The 14,759-nt window shown below is 37.1% G+C and overlaps 1 protein-coding gene across 2 annotated transcripts in view; it reads right to left on the bottom strand.

Annotated features, from left to right (window-relative positions):
- The window catches only part of HDAC9 (histone deacetylase 9), a 438,145-nt gene that overhangs the window by 132,870 nt on the left and 290,516 nt on the right, over positions 1 to 14,759 (bottom strand). For both annotated transcript variants that reach the window (XM_052696013.1, XM_052696014.1), the window contains 2 exons: positions 7,973 to 8,150; positions 3,604 to 3,737 (listed from right to left, as the gene is read on the bottom strand). In XM_052696013.1, coding sequence (XP_052551973.1) covers positions 3,604 to 3,737; positions 7,973 to 8,150 — 312 coding nt within the window. The remainder of the gene's footprint in view (positions 1 to 3,603; positions 3,738 to 7,972; positions 8,151 to 14,759) is intronic.

The following is a 14,759-nucleotide window of genomic DNA, read 5'->3' as shown; positions in this document are numbered from 1 at the left end:
CTTTTGTCCCAAAGGTAGGGCAGCTATGCATTGCTCTTTACGAAGAGAAAATTGCATGACTTCAAGCACCATTCTGTCAGACTGTCCATCTGATGCCATCTGTCACACAGCCACAAAATGCAATGAAATATTGGCAGGAAAGTTCAGCTTCTACTGCCATACCACCAACATCTGCCTATGATGCTTGGTACAAGATAATGAAATAGGAGGCATTATTTTTGAAGTGCTAGGAAGAAGTGCTAGGAAACATTCACAGGCAGAGGAACACAATCCTATGTACTGCTATGTGTTAATGGGGTCCTTCACACCATTTTGGTTGAGCAGCAATGGGCACTGTCCTAAAAAAAATCCCAAACATGGCTTGGGCATCGACATAGGCATAAGAGTACACTCCTGGCAATGTGAATATGGGCTTTCCAATTCCAGTTGGCCATAGTAGTGGAGAACAAATCCAGCCATACTTCATTTTGTAGTGAAGATACAGCTTCAAATACTCCAGTCAAATCTTCTTGTGATTTTACCAAGTGATATTTTATATTTTATATAATCTATCTATGAGGACAATATGAGTGATTAATTTGCCCAGATTCATCTTTTGACTGTAATAAGCTGTCAGCCAGGTATGTCTGATTTCACATGTACTGATGGCAGGGGCTGTCTTTTCCCTGATAGCAGTAATACGGATGATACAGACATGTTTATTTATCTAAATAAAATAATGCTCATTTATCTAAAGGTTCTTGCTAAATTAACAAAATATGGAGGTCCCCTTGACACACTCCTGTGGCTAAGGATGCACATGTTGGAAGTGCAGAGATCTGAGCCACCCCTGACTGAGCTAGTTTTGATCCTGGAGCTCCTCATCAGACAAAGAACGATACTGCAGTCTACCTGAACAATCCTTCAGAATCGGTGCGCCAGGCATTGATCTTGGCAAAACTAGACCAGTGACCTTCCCTTACCCCAAACTCCTTCTGAAACTCATACAAAACATATATTGAGAAATTACATTAAGAAATACTAATGTCCATGAGGAGACATTCAGAAGTCCGTAAAGGAGACAGTGGAGTGCAAGTGTTGCTTTGGCTCTGCATTTTCAATGTGGTATATTCTAGAATGCAGCTTAACTGTAGTAATGCATTACTTCTTGAATAATGCAACTGCCTCTCCGTTGGTGATATGATTTGTCTGAATGACTTTCCTAAAGAATCAAATTAACACTGAAGCAAATCATTTCAATTTTTCTGTATTTTAAAAGTAAGGGGATTTAAAGTCGAATTTGTTGTTGAGTAAATGCTAGAGAATTCAGTGAAGCAAAGAACAAATTGCACCATCAGATATAATCCTGTCTTTAGCTATGTAAGAGAATCAAGATAAACATCAGATCAATGCATGAGCTTCACACCAACATTCCTCAAAGTTTTATAACCAGAGTTTGCATTTTGATAATTCATTTCACATTCCAGTTTCATTTCTATGTACACAGTGGGAGTCAAAATAAGCTGAATGTCATTCAACATGTGGATTTACTTCCTTTCTTCTCGTTCAGGATTTTGGAAGACTCACTAGGTTGCATTTCAATTTTTGAAATGCCAGAATTATAAGAGAAACCTTACAGGATGTATTGAACTGCATGCACTTCAGAATTATATTATTTCACCAATTAACAACTTTTCCAGAGCTACGCAATTGGTGCTAGCAACATCTATTTATTGCTGAATAAAATAATACAAGGTGGCATGTTGCACTTTAAGAGGGCTGCTCCGAAAGTAATGCCTCCTATTTTATTATGTTGGTTCATGATGTTAGAAGCAGATGTTAGTCTTAGAGTAGCAGAGGTTGAACCTTCTCAGAAATATTCCAGTACATTTTATTACTGCATGACAGATAGTATAGAGGAACAATTTAACAGAATGGTGTATGACATGGATATGTGTATGAAGCAAAGTTGTGGAAGTGAATTCCTCCATGAGAAAAAAGATGGCATCCATTGACATTCACTGGTGTTTCCTGAAAGTTTATAGAGATCAAATAGTGGATATGAGCACAGTGAGGCAGTGGGTGGTGCATTTTAGCACTGGTAACAGTGACAGTGGGTCACCTTCGCTGGTGCAGATTTTTATGAGAGTTGCATGCAGGCTCCTGTTCACTGCCAGCAAAAATGCACAGCTAATGGTGAGGGCTATGTTGAAAAAAGTGTTTTGTAGCTGAAAATTTGGTCCAAATAGTGTTATTGTGGCCTTTTTATCTGTTCTAGTTTCTACAGAAATAAATATGAAGCATTACTTTCAGAGTGACCCACATACTTACTTGCCCTCTCTTGACTTTTCTGTATGAGTCTGGAATCAACAAGGTACCTAGGCCTTCATTTAGTAAAGCATTCAAGTGGGTGTTTAACTTACTTCTTAAGTATGTGATCTCATCAATGAAACCACTTATTTGATATTTGGCCTTAAGGACCTTGCTGAAAGAAAGTCTTTAAAATTTAAAAAATGATCCAAACTAAAACAAAACAAACAAAAAACAAACAAGTAAACAAACAAACAAAAAAAAAAACAAACAAACACAAAACCATTATCCCTGTTAGAGTGCTGCCATCTAGTTAGATGAGTGTATACAACAAATCCATTTCCAGTGCCTGCAATATCTCACTGTCCAGTATGCTAGGCTACATGCAGCAAAATTACTAAAAAAAAAAAAAAAAAAAAAAAAAAAAAGGCTCTGTTGTACAAGTTCTTTTGCCTTTGTGAAAACCTAAATATATACTGAAATTAACTGACTGAGTCCCAACAATCCAGGGATCCTGCAAAACATAAAGCAGACTTGTTGAACTTTGTTGACTTATGCTGCAGTGCAGTAAGCACCTTCAGTTGTCACTGGCTTCTGCAGAAGTTGACAGTGCTGTACAACTCGTGGGAAGCAGTGAGTGGCAGGAAAAGCTGTTTTTCAGTAGCCCGGGTGATATGGGAATCTGAGAGCTCATATTTTATTTAAGCATGATATTTTAATATGTGATTTTGAAATGGAATAAAGCTCCACTGTTGCTTTGATATTATTTTCTGCAATATTTATTATATTGCACTTGTATGTATTGATTTTCGACTTGGTACCCATCATACTTCAGGCAAATGTGAATGCTTATGAAAACAGACTATAGCCTGAAATAAAACGAGGTGAAACATGCTTATGAAGTGATAGAAACTACATTTTAACAAGCAGTGCTCTGTACTACTTCAGAACAAAAAAACCCAACCTGTTAGCTGCTTGAAGAAATTAAAAGGTGCTCTACTGAAAGGTCTGTGTTTGTGGTTTGATTGTATCTTGCTAAATTCCTATATCAAGGTGAAGAACACAGGTGTAGCTGGATTTTATGTTCTGATGTATGCAGATAATGATATACATTGTGCAGAACTTTTGTTTTATACTTGGAAAGTGTGCTTTACCGGAATGCAATTAAATTAAATTAAATTAAGTCAATTAAATCTAAATAATTCCTGTGTCAATTCACTCTATTCTTACAGAAGTAAGATAGATTTTGGATTTAACAAATATGCTGTTCACCTGAAAAAAAAAGTCATGTATCTGGTCTTTATTTTTTATTACCTCACACTTGTTTAGCAGCCCAGTTTCTTGCAGCCTTGACCAGATGCTTTGGATCCTTCCAGCATGCTCAGGGTGATTAGCGTAGTTGCCACACATACACTGGTGCTTCAGCATCAGGCTGTCATACACAACACCTTCAGTGCAAAGACAACATGAAAAGAAACAGAGAGTAAAACAAATGCAGTCTCGTGTCATGTGTACTGTTGCATAATTGGATGTTATTTACCAGTAGAAGAAAGATGAAAATTCTGGATCTTTAAGTCCTCTTTTATTTCAAAGACTGAATTTTGACTTAGAATCTACATCTTGTTATACCAAGAAAGTTGAAAAAAGATGCTAAAAAATTACACTAAAACATAAAAGTCAAAAAGAAAAAAAATGGAGTGGTGTCTTGTTATATCTTTTATGAATAGAAAAAATCGTGTTACTCTTTATCTCCTTTTCTTTAAGAGGTTGGTTAACCTCTGTATAACAAGAAAATGTTATATATTCATGACGGTCTAAGAAAAATCATTCAGAAAAGTCTTTTAAATTAAATTTAGCGATGAAAATGACCCTCTGTGTTCATACTACTTAACTGATACAATGTATTAGTCCAGATCTCAAAGTACATCAGACGGAAATTTCAGAGCTGCAGCAGTGGCAGCCGGAGCCCTTTTTCCGTTCCATCCACTGCTCAATTAGGAGCAAATCCTATTGTTATACCACAGTGCAAGGTTTGTTTGGAATTTTCTATACTTGTTTCTCCCAGGAGAGAACAACCTTATAACACAGAGATATCAATATCACATTGCTCTGTAGCTGTGCACTTGAAGAAAGAGAGCAGTTCTAAAAACTAGGCTAAGGACTAAAGAAATCTTCAGTTTTCAAGGCTCTTAAACCAAGTTTGAGAACTGAAATATAATTTTATTTATTTACTCATTGTTTGCATATCCCACAGAAATGTCTGGAATCAGAAATATTTTTCTTACCCCTGTCAACCATTTTTATTTCAGAAACATTTTTCTTCCTCTTATGTTTGAAAAGAACTCAAATTGACAACTTCTCCAAGCTACAAAACTTTGTATTCAAAACCTCCTTCTATGCCAATAGAAGTATGCTATGCCAACACAGTTCTGGGGAAATTTTGTTAGCCTGCTACTGAAGAGTCAACCAGTGAAGAAAATACAATATTAATTATTGTACACATTAATATTAATGTACAGATTCAAGAACATGCTCAGTACCACCCTTACTTGGCAAAGAAGTTGAATGGATGTTAAGTGTTTAAAAACCCTGCTGAATGGGAATCTGTAACTTGGCTAATGCAAAGTTAAGGTTTTGAGATGATTCAGTTAGAAGCCAAAATTTTTAAATTATACTGCTCTAGGTAGGCTGACATATACGCCATATTACTTATCTCATGCCCTTTAGATCCAATACTTAGGGATCATGCTATTTAAGTAAAAATAAAGTTATGACAATTGTGTTTAGCACAAGGAGAACACAAAAATAATACCTACATGTAGCATGACTAGTTTTATGCTAAAAGATGATCCAACATGCAAAACAATACAATAGCAATAAATTCTAGTACAGATTTTTCAGCTTGTTTTCTTTAAAAGAAAAAAAATGAACCAGGGAATCTGGAACAAATAAACTAATGCAGCTTAAAATCTTTGCCGGTATTGCCAAAAAAAGTTAATAATTTCCTTTCTCTGCAGTTATTTGCACTGCACAGTTTATAAATTTTGAAGCTCTATCATCAGCTCTTATAAGTTATTTGAAATAGCAAGTATGCATGCAAATAGATGCATGCTTGCATACTCATCTTTCCTTATCTTGGCGCCGAGTTTTAACTTCTAAAGTGTGTCGCACACCCAGACCATAGAACTATTCAGTGGTCATCATACTGCTAATTAAGAAAACATTCCCTCCCATCCCTCTGCCCAAGTGGGAAAGTAAATGGATGTGCAATAGGATTTTCAAAGCACTTGGCCAAAGTAGGCACTGACACCCAATGGACTTCAGTGAACATAAATGCTTCTAATTACTAACAAAAGTAGTTTAGCAGTTGAAAGAATCACTTGTCTGCCTTTCTTTCAGCAATCATTTTATTCTGAGTATTCTGTACAAGCTTAGAGTTGCATAGTCCAAACTGATAAGAGACCAAGATAGAGATATATAGCTAGAGATAGAGTTACGTAGACAACAGAATATAAATATAAATGTAATCTTGATGTGCGTGAATTATTTTGTCCAATCAAAGTTTGGTCAAGTCAGCAGTAAATGGCAAAAAACTTTTAAATAGTCAGTTATTGACACTAAAGAGTGCAAAAACTTATTTATAAACAGGGTTAACTTAAGAAAAGACTGAGATATGTTTTCATTTATTCCAAGCATCTAAATCAATTTAGGATGCGCAAGTAATTCAGATATGTTGCTGCTGGCTGTAGAGCACATGTGCTTGGTACAATAGATGTAGTAGAGTTTACTGCTAAAAATAGCCTGTAGGATTTCCCTAACAGGATTCAGCCAATAATCTCCCCACCCCCACAGAAAGAAAAGAGAGAAAGACAACTGTTTTCAATTGCAGACGGCTGTGAAATATTTATAAAAGATGGTTATTCTGTCTCTCCAGAACAAATGTCTACAGAGCCAGATTGCGCTCTCAGATTCCTTGTGTAAAGCTGAGCAGCTCCACTGAGACTGGTGGATTTATTCTGGATTTACACCAATATTACTGAGGTCAGAATGTGTCCCTGATGACAGTCTGAAATGGTGGCAACACGGAGCCATAGAATAATGGAAGACACCACACAAAAGAAACTGAATTTGCATTAAGTCAGAAAAAGCAAAATCTCCCCACTATGGCTCCCTAATACTCATTCTTTTCTAAAATTCTTTATTTGGATCAACTTTAAATAACATTTTGAACAAAGGGGGGGAGATCAAGAGACTTAAAAATTGTTATCTAACAGCATGCTTTGAAGACGGTGAAATGTTCTGGAAAACAGCAGTAACAATGAGAAAACCCTGAAGAAATTAGTAACAAATAAAGCTGTGCTATGAAATATGATATCACACCATACCTCCAGAAGATTTGCAGACTTTTGAACAGGACACTGAAGCATATATGCAGTGAGCTTCCTTTTGTTGTCTTCTGTGAGTCTTTTAGAATGAGTTTATGATGTCTTGGGAACTCTATGAACTACATCAAGACAAGCAGTGGCCTGCCCTAATACTGTCTCTGCACAGCTGCCTTTTTGAGAAACTCATGGTAAGTGAATTAGCAGATTTCCTTCCATAAAGTCCAAATGTTTCTCACCCAACAAGTAAAATTCTTACATTAACTACATTTAAAATAAAAATTATCTTTTTCATCTCTGAATGCCACTTTGCTTCCACTCACTTGCATTGTTTTAAGGATGTCTTAAAACATGTGTATATATGTATGTATATATATATATATATATTTTTTTTTTTTTTCCTAAGTGTATCATTGTAGTCTCAAGAAATACAAGCTTTTGGAGTATGACAAATTTTGATAACTATTGTGAACGAATTAGTACCTCTGGCAAAAGCCTGAATAAACAGTATATCTAAGTACTCGCTTCCCATTTCTTATGCACAGAATAAGTAAAACTTGCTTATAAGCATATTGTAAAATTACACTGGGATTCAAACTTTTAAAAAGAAGCTAGTTTACCTAGAAGAAATTTTTGTCATCATTTTCTTCCTTTCACTGATGATTCGGAGTGTTCAAATCCTTTGACTTCGGAAAGCCTAGACCACACTGGTAGGAGATTCTCCCTTCATTATTGGACTGTCCATGTCTGACCAGAAAACTTTCTATTGTAGAGACTCCACATAACTGCTAGAGGATACCTGAGTTGAAGTCAATATTACCTTCCAGTCAGAGCTGCAACTTTGCTTTTTCTATAAGGGAATCAACCTTGTAGTGTAGTCTGACTTGTCAAATGAAGACATGGAAAATTATTCTGCAGCTTTCCTACTTACTGGAGATTTTTCTTCAACTTATTGATGGCCTCTTTACAAAACAAGCAACAAGAACATGGAGAAAAAAGCCAGAGGATAGAGAAATGAAAGAAAAAGCTATAAATGACATAAAGACACAAAAAATGCACCTGTTACTATATAGCCAGAGCCAGTCAATGATAATAATGTATGACTGTGTGAATATTAACCCCGTGATTTATCAGCTGCACTGGTTGACTTGAAGCCAGCACAGCACCATAAAACCAAGGAACAGTAAGGCTAAAACTGAATGTAATGCTGCAGGAGGTATTCAAGGCATTTAAATCTGTTGATCCTACATGAACAAACGCATTTGCCCTGCCTATTAGAAGTAGTCTTTAGGGAATCCTACCAGTTGTGTAGACATGCTGGCTGGGCTGGTCCACAGCTGGGTGAGGTAATGTGGAATCAGTGGGGGAAGATGGAGTCCTGGACACCAGCCGATGTTTATCTAATCCCGCCATGCCAACTGTAGCCATCTGAGCCTGGTAGATTTGCAACTGGTGGACACGCTGATGCGCCAGGAACTCCTGTTGCCAAGAAAACAGCACAGTAGAAAGAAACGTGAGATGGGATCAAGTAAGACACTGAGGGAAACATGTCAACAAATTAAGTTCATTAGGTCATGGCTGTAATAAACAGTGTGGAGAAAAAAAGAAAAAGGCTCCTAAGACCTAGTCAATAAATCCATTCAACAGATGTTTTCACACTGACAGTGTAGGCTGCTGACTTAGCTGGAGAGGAGGTGATGGCAGGCAACCTGTCAGTTCTCCCTGACAGCTTCACATGCAGAGAGTTACAAAAAATCAAAGTTTCTCTAATATCTTGAATACATAATATAGTGTTAGAACATGCACTTTATGATCCTATACAAATAAATTAAAATCGCATCTTCCCATAGCACTGAAAGCAAAGAGCAGTGTCCTTATTACTCAGTATCAAATTTGCTAAGCAACTATGAGTTCCTAGAGCTGTCTGGAAAACAGTAATAATTTGAACATCCATTTTCACAAATCACTTAGAAATTCAGAGATTGTTACATGAGATCCCACTTTGGGACCATCCTTTTTTTTGGTCACGACTACTGCTGGCAGTAGGCAGTGACAAAGACTTTAAAGAAAGATAGGCAAGAGTGAAACATCGAGACAGAGTAGAAAAGTAAATTTCATCTTCTATCTTGCTTATCAACAGATGACAACTTTTGCTAGCACAACAAAGGCCAAAGCCATGGCCCTGCTGAAGTCAATAAGAACCTTGGTGTTCAATCACTCCACAGATCACGATTGTTTCCCCATTTGCCCAATTTTTTTTCCTTGTATTTTTTTTTTTTTTTTTTCATCTAATTCAAATTCTCAACTGAGAGTGAATTCAAGAAAGAGATTTCAAAACCACTTTGCCATACAAATTCAGTTGAAATTCACACTTGCATCTTAGAATTACAGACTTTATTTATTCTCACCCAGGTCTGGTATATATTGATAGATAGATCTATCTGTAAAGGTATAGATTGTTTTTTTTTTTTTTCTTCTCTTCAAACTAGCATTGCTGAATGCTGCAAGCCAAGGCAGCAGATCAAGTTCTGTAGAAAACCAGGCAGGAGTAGTCCTGGCTCAGGTGCAGAAAAAATCCATAGCTTGTGGGAAATTAGAATGTCTGCCCTGCATGCAAGAAGGGAGGCCTTTATGAGAACGAGTGTACATTAGTAACATCTGAAATGAGGACAAATGCTTTAAAAAGTCAGCCTCAAACCCACATTAATATCCAAGGTCACCACTTCAGTGAAAAGATGTAAGGTCATGAGAAGGGTAAATCACCTGAGACCTTGTCATAAATGACTAAATAAAGAAGAAAATATGAGTAGGCAGAAGAGACTTTACAAGAAGTTTCTTGGTTTGAGGTCATGAACCATTTCCCATTCTTTAAATACAGACCCAAGCTTTTTTTTTTTTTTTTTTTTTTTTTTTTTTTTAATGTATGAAGACAGGATGGTGTTATACATTTCAACATTTCAGGAAATATCTGGAAGCATCTAAACAGGTCTATGTATTCCCTTTCCTTATAAGCATAACAAAACATTTAGGAATTCTTCCCTGAAATACCCAAGTGCCTTATTTTCTTTACTTAATTTCACTAATGATTTTAATTGTGATAAATCTTCAGAGGGGATTAATTTTGTTCTCTTTGGCATGCACATCTTTGTGACCTTTGTTGAGGGTGCGCGTGACTGGAAAGCAGAAGAAAAGAATGCATGGATATTATTGTGTTAAATATTTTCCCAAAGGAGAACAGAAGTAGATAAATTCCTTTATGAGTATTTAGCATTACTGTTTACAGCGTTGACTGATTGCTCAGTAGTGAAGGCACAAGAGGTACTTTGCTCTCTGTGGCAAAAGTACTCCCTACTCTCCAGGATCAACTGGTTGGTGAATCTGCGTTCTGGCAGTTTGCATTTAAAGGTTTAACTAGTTCAGGTTTTATCCAAGGTTTTTGGCTAACTTCCTGATTAGGTTACATTTTACAGACAGCATGTATTTATGCAGCACGTAATTTTTTTTCCAGCAATCTGTATATTTATGCTGTGAATGTCTGTGATATTCTGTGTCACGTAGACAAGTGGATTAATACGAAGAGTAAGGTGGATAATCAACATGCTTATCTGGCTCCCTTAAAACCCACCTGGCCTCTGGAAGGGATTAGTGCAACACAATGAATTCATCTTCAGGTTTTATGTGCTACAGCACTGCAAACACATGTCCATCTCTCCAGCAATATGACAAAAGTGCTATTTACACATCTGCAGGGTTAGTGATTTGTGCAAATATATTTTGAACATTTCTTAGGTAACCTGAGCCTTGTCTGCCCAGCATGGAGTCTGCTAGTTCCAGGTGTCCGAGATTAGTTCATTAATAGAGGCAAGCAATTAGGGCCTTGGCTGGAGCAAACCTGGGGCCATTCCTCACCTTCCCAAGAAACCAGCTCAGGCCTTCAGTAATTATCTTCAGGGGGAGATTTTTAGAATCAGTATCTAAAGAGAAAATGACTATTTTGGATGTGTGGGATCTAAATATTGTTATTCTTTTCATATTGCTGTAGGGATTATTGTTTAAGGTGAGCTGGAAGAAATCTGGGTTGGTGTGAATCCTCTTTATGTGTAGATATGACTTCTACGTTTTAGTATTTAATGATACAAATATTGAGAAGATTTGAATGAATGTTCTTGTTTTAACTGCCTATGAGAACTGGCGTCTTGCAAGTATATATATGGTTGGATCATTATGTGGTCTGTGTTTTAATACCCTTCAATTTCAAGAAGGAAAAAAAAAAAAAAGTGGGATTCACTGATAACTTTTCTTGCTGGTCTGTTATTGAATTCAATTTGATACACTTGTATTTAACTTAATTATTCTAGAATTTCTACGCCTATATCATAATCCTAAGTATGGATATCCACATGTTTCTTGTCAGCACTGGCTCTTTTCTTTTATTCTTTATGATACAGAACTTTCCTCTTCAAAACTTCAAAATTTACAATTCCTAATATCAAGTTTAATGCTTATAGTTTCCCGTGTATTTGTAGCCAGCCTTACAGCTGTCTGTTCTTACACCTATAATGCATTCTGCTAAATTATACAATGTGTACTGTCAAGGAAATGTTAAAGATCATTCAAATGTTAGCCATCCTCTGCCATTCCTTTCCAATTCTGCGGGAGCTGGATGCATCCAAGGCATTGATATTTAGGCTGACCTGTGACTGCACCCACACAGACAGCCTCTAATTCATGTAAAGCTGAGCTCTGTGTGCTGCAAGATGCCCACAGTGGCAGCCTGTGGCTCAAACCAAAACATCATCACCCAAAGACTGATTCTTGAAGAAGTCCTGGGCACCTAGGAACTTCTCATGTGATTCAGATGTAAGTTGTTGACAGAAATCATGGATTTTATGACAGTATTAATAGGATTAAACTATTACTTCCAGAAGTGAAGGAAAAAATGAAGAACACAAAGAAAAGGAAGCAGTATCAAGACGAGTTCTAGGTTAACAGAAATTGAAGCTCTTTTGATGGGGTAATTCTGTAAATACTGTTCTGCCTGCTCTCCTCAAATGAAACTGTAAGCAGTTGTGTTCAAGAGCTGAGGAAAAAATGGGTCATAAAATATTCTGAAAATATTTGTACACATAAACTAGAAAGTGCAGAAATTATTTATTTCTATTTTGGTAGTCTAGATTCATAGAGATGTCCCTAAATATGAAGATGTTGAGGTCTTTTAAATTGTTCTATCACTTACAGAAACACATGACCAAGAAACCCTACCAATGCTATTTTTGACAAAGCCGCATGTAAAGCCACAAACTTTAATAGTCTTTCAATAAAAGCGAAAAAAAAAAAAAAATCAGTATTATTATCTGAAATATATAGCCAACCACAAATTCAGTCAGCATTTCCATGAAAAAAAAAAAAAAATAGCAAGTACAGACACTGATACACACATTGAAATTAAATAAATGGATTTAGGGCAAGTAGAAGAGTAGACAGGAAGAAATGGTGCAGAAGATAGTGTTGAGGCATCTGGATATATTAGTTCAGAAATTATCAAGGCTTTCACTGCAACAGAAAACTCAATTCTGTAGTCCAAAGAACTCTGTATTGACTATGAAATAATGAAACAGTGATGAAGTGCCATTAACTGAGTGTTGGGTGAGATGCAGAACACCAGTATGAAGTCTGTATCCTGGATCTGCCTGGTGTCTTGGGCAGAAAAGGCCTGCCTTGGGCAACAGGTTGCTGCATACAGAAGAAACAACCCTATGGCTCATCTGCCTTCCTGAAGACTGTAAAAAGACTTATTTCAGCTGCTGCCAGGGTTGGTCTTAGTACATGGTGGCCATACAGCAGTGACTGCTTAGGGCATGGTTGCCATGCAAAACGGCTTTGTTTTCCACCTCTGCAGAGTTATCTGCCCCTCAGTTGACATGCCACCCTTCTAGGACAGGGGCATCTTCATGCTGGCAAAGCAGATCATTAGACTGGCAATGTTTTACCTTGTAGTTAAAGAGGAGGGGAAGAATGACTACTACTGATGGAGTGATAAAAAGGTGCTTCTGTATTGAGTCATATGCAGGGATGTATTCCTTGCCTTGAGTTATGTGACAAAACACATGGGTTAGGGCTGGGATCACAGCCAGGTCATAGGATAGCAGCAGGGTCAGGAGCTCTACCTCTTACCCTTACTGCTGCTCTAGAAGGTAGATGGACTGCTGATCTTTGGTTTCAAAGAGAAATGGTCAAGTTTATGTCCTTATATAGGGAATTTCCAAAAAACTAAGCATCTGTATAAGTGAGGAATCAAAGTGACCACATGGACTGACAGACCTTCACTTACAATGGCGAAGTCACTACAGTGAAATATGTGTGATTCAGAGAAGAGAGAGTGATACGAAATTTTGGCTGGGACTGGCAACAAGGTGGGTACTGAAGACTGCTTCCCACCTTCTGCTGGTGGGAAATTCCAAAGGCCCAGCTGAACTTCTGTTTTTTCTCTTGGTTCCCACTCCTGTGAGATCTGCCTTCCCCACTCCTAACATTGGCAACTACTTGACTTCTGTCACTTCTGCTAAAGTGCTGACTCTGCCGTGTGTGCAGCACACATCCAAAGTAAATGCAGCACCTCCTAAAAAACTTGCACTCCTGGCTGAATTGTTTCTTCCCTTTTTGAATCTCCCAGAGATTTAAAATAAATACATAAATAATTGGGGTGTACAGTGAAGGGGAGAAAGGAGTCTTCAGAATATCTCGCACCTTTCTTTCTTTTTTTCTTTTTTAAAAAAAATCTCTTAGAAGATTCTTGTTATGTTATACTGCAATTACTTTACTATAAATAGCACAAGGCTTTCCCAAAATCATTTGGTACTTTGCATAAAAGAATGCAGAAGAGAACAGAAATAAATACCAATAGCAAAATATAGTTGCACACATCTTGCCCTAAATTTCAGTATTATCAATTGTTCGTTTATTTTTACACTGATGTGAAGAATAAATTGGCTTTATAATCTTAGTTCATGATTGTATTACAACCATCCAGTTCTAGTGGCTTTCTAATAGTCATTCTGTTAAACTGCCAGCTGACAAAAATTAATTAATGAGAAAACATCTATCCAAACTGTTTCCAAATCTCTTCAACATTACCAGCAAATGAACTTGGTGTTACTTTATGCAGATCATTTCACTTACTCCAGTTTTTCTGCTTTTCATTGGAACCATTTTTCTTAGCAGACCGTATGGTTTCCTTTTAAGTGAAATATCATTAGGTTGGCCTTCACAGAGAGAAATTGTTGCCTCCAGGCTAAATTCAGCAGCAGCCCTACTGAGGATCTGTGTTTTCTACATACTTATGCACCGGTTTTATAGGCAACTCTGCTGACTACAGGATTTACTGTAGAATAAATGGAAATTACTTCGGTCTAATATAACGAAAAAGCTTTGGAAAACCCTGCCCTTCATTATACAATCCATACACACTAATATGTTGATGTCTGTGTATATCACATCTGCATTTGAAGCCCCCTGTAGATTCTTTCTTTCTTGCATGGATGTATATCAGGTCAGAAAGGGATGTATCAATAGATGATGTAGTCAGCAAATAGAGGGAGAGCCATGGTGTTTTGTTCCCTCTCCATAGATCATCTCCTTAAATGCATCTAATGGAAAAACTCCAACAGGCATTTGTACTGACACTGCCCACGCCACAGATCTTCTGTACAATCCATCCATTTCTGCTGTCACTTGAGTGACAGCAGAGCTGTAACCTGATGAATACCAGGTTCCAGACTTCTGCGGGAGGATTTCTGCCTCTCTGAAGAGTTCAGAGAAAGAGATTACCAAACCTCACACCTTTCTTCAGTATGGTTAAAATATCTTTCTCCAACATGTTTGTAGAAACAACTACAGAGTTTCTTGAAAACATACACGAATTTGCAAATATCCTGAAGCATTTCAAAAATATTTTTATCTCTGCAATGCTTAGCTCATCGCCTCTTCAATTTTTGGCAGACAGAGTAATTTTGATATACAGTTAGACAGTGGCATAATTAAAGCTTTACAAAATGCAGGATTTGAATATAGGAAGGATGCTGGAGATGA

This window comes from Tympanuchus pallidicinctus, unplaced genomic scaffold, assembly GCF_026119805.1.
Source record: "Tympanuchus pallidicinctus isolate F22 unplaced genomic scaffold, pur_lepc_1.0 scaffold3, whole genome shotgun sequence".
NCBI lineage: Eukaryota > Metazoa > Chordata > Aves > Galliformes > Phasianidae > Tympanuchus > Tympanuchus pallidicinctus.
The sequence above is the reverse complement of the archived record's forward strand: the minus strand, read 5'-3'. Positions and strand labels throughout refer to the sequence as shown.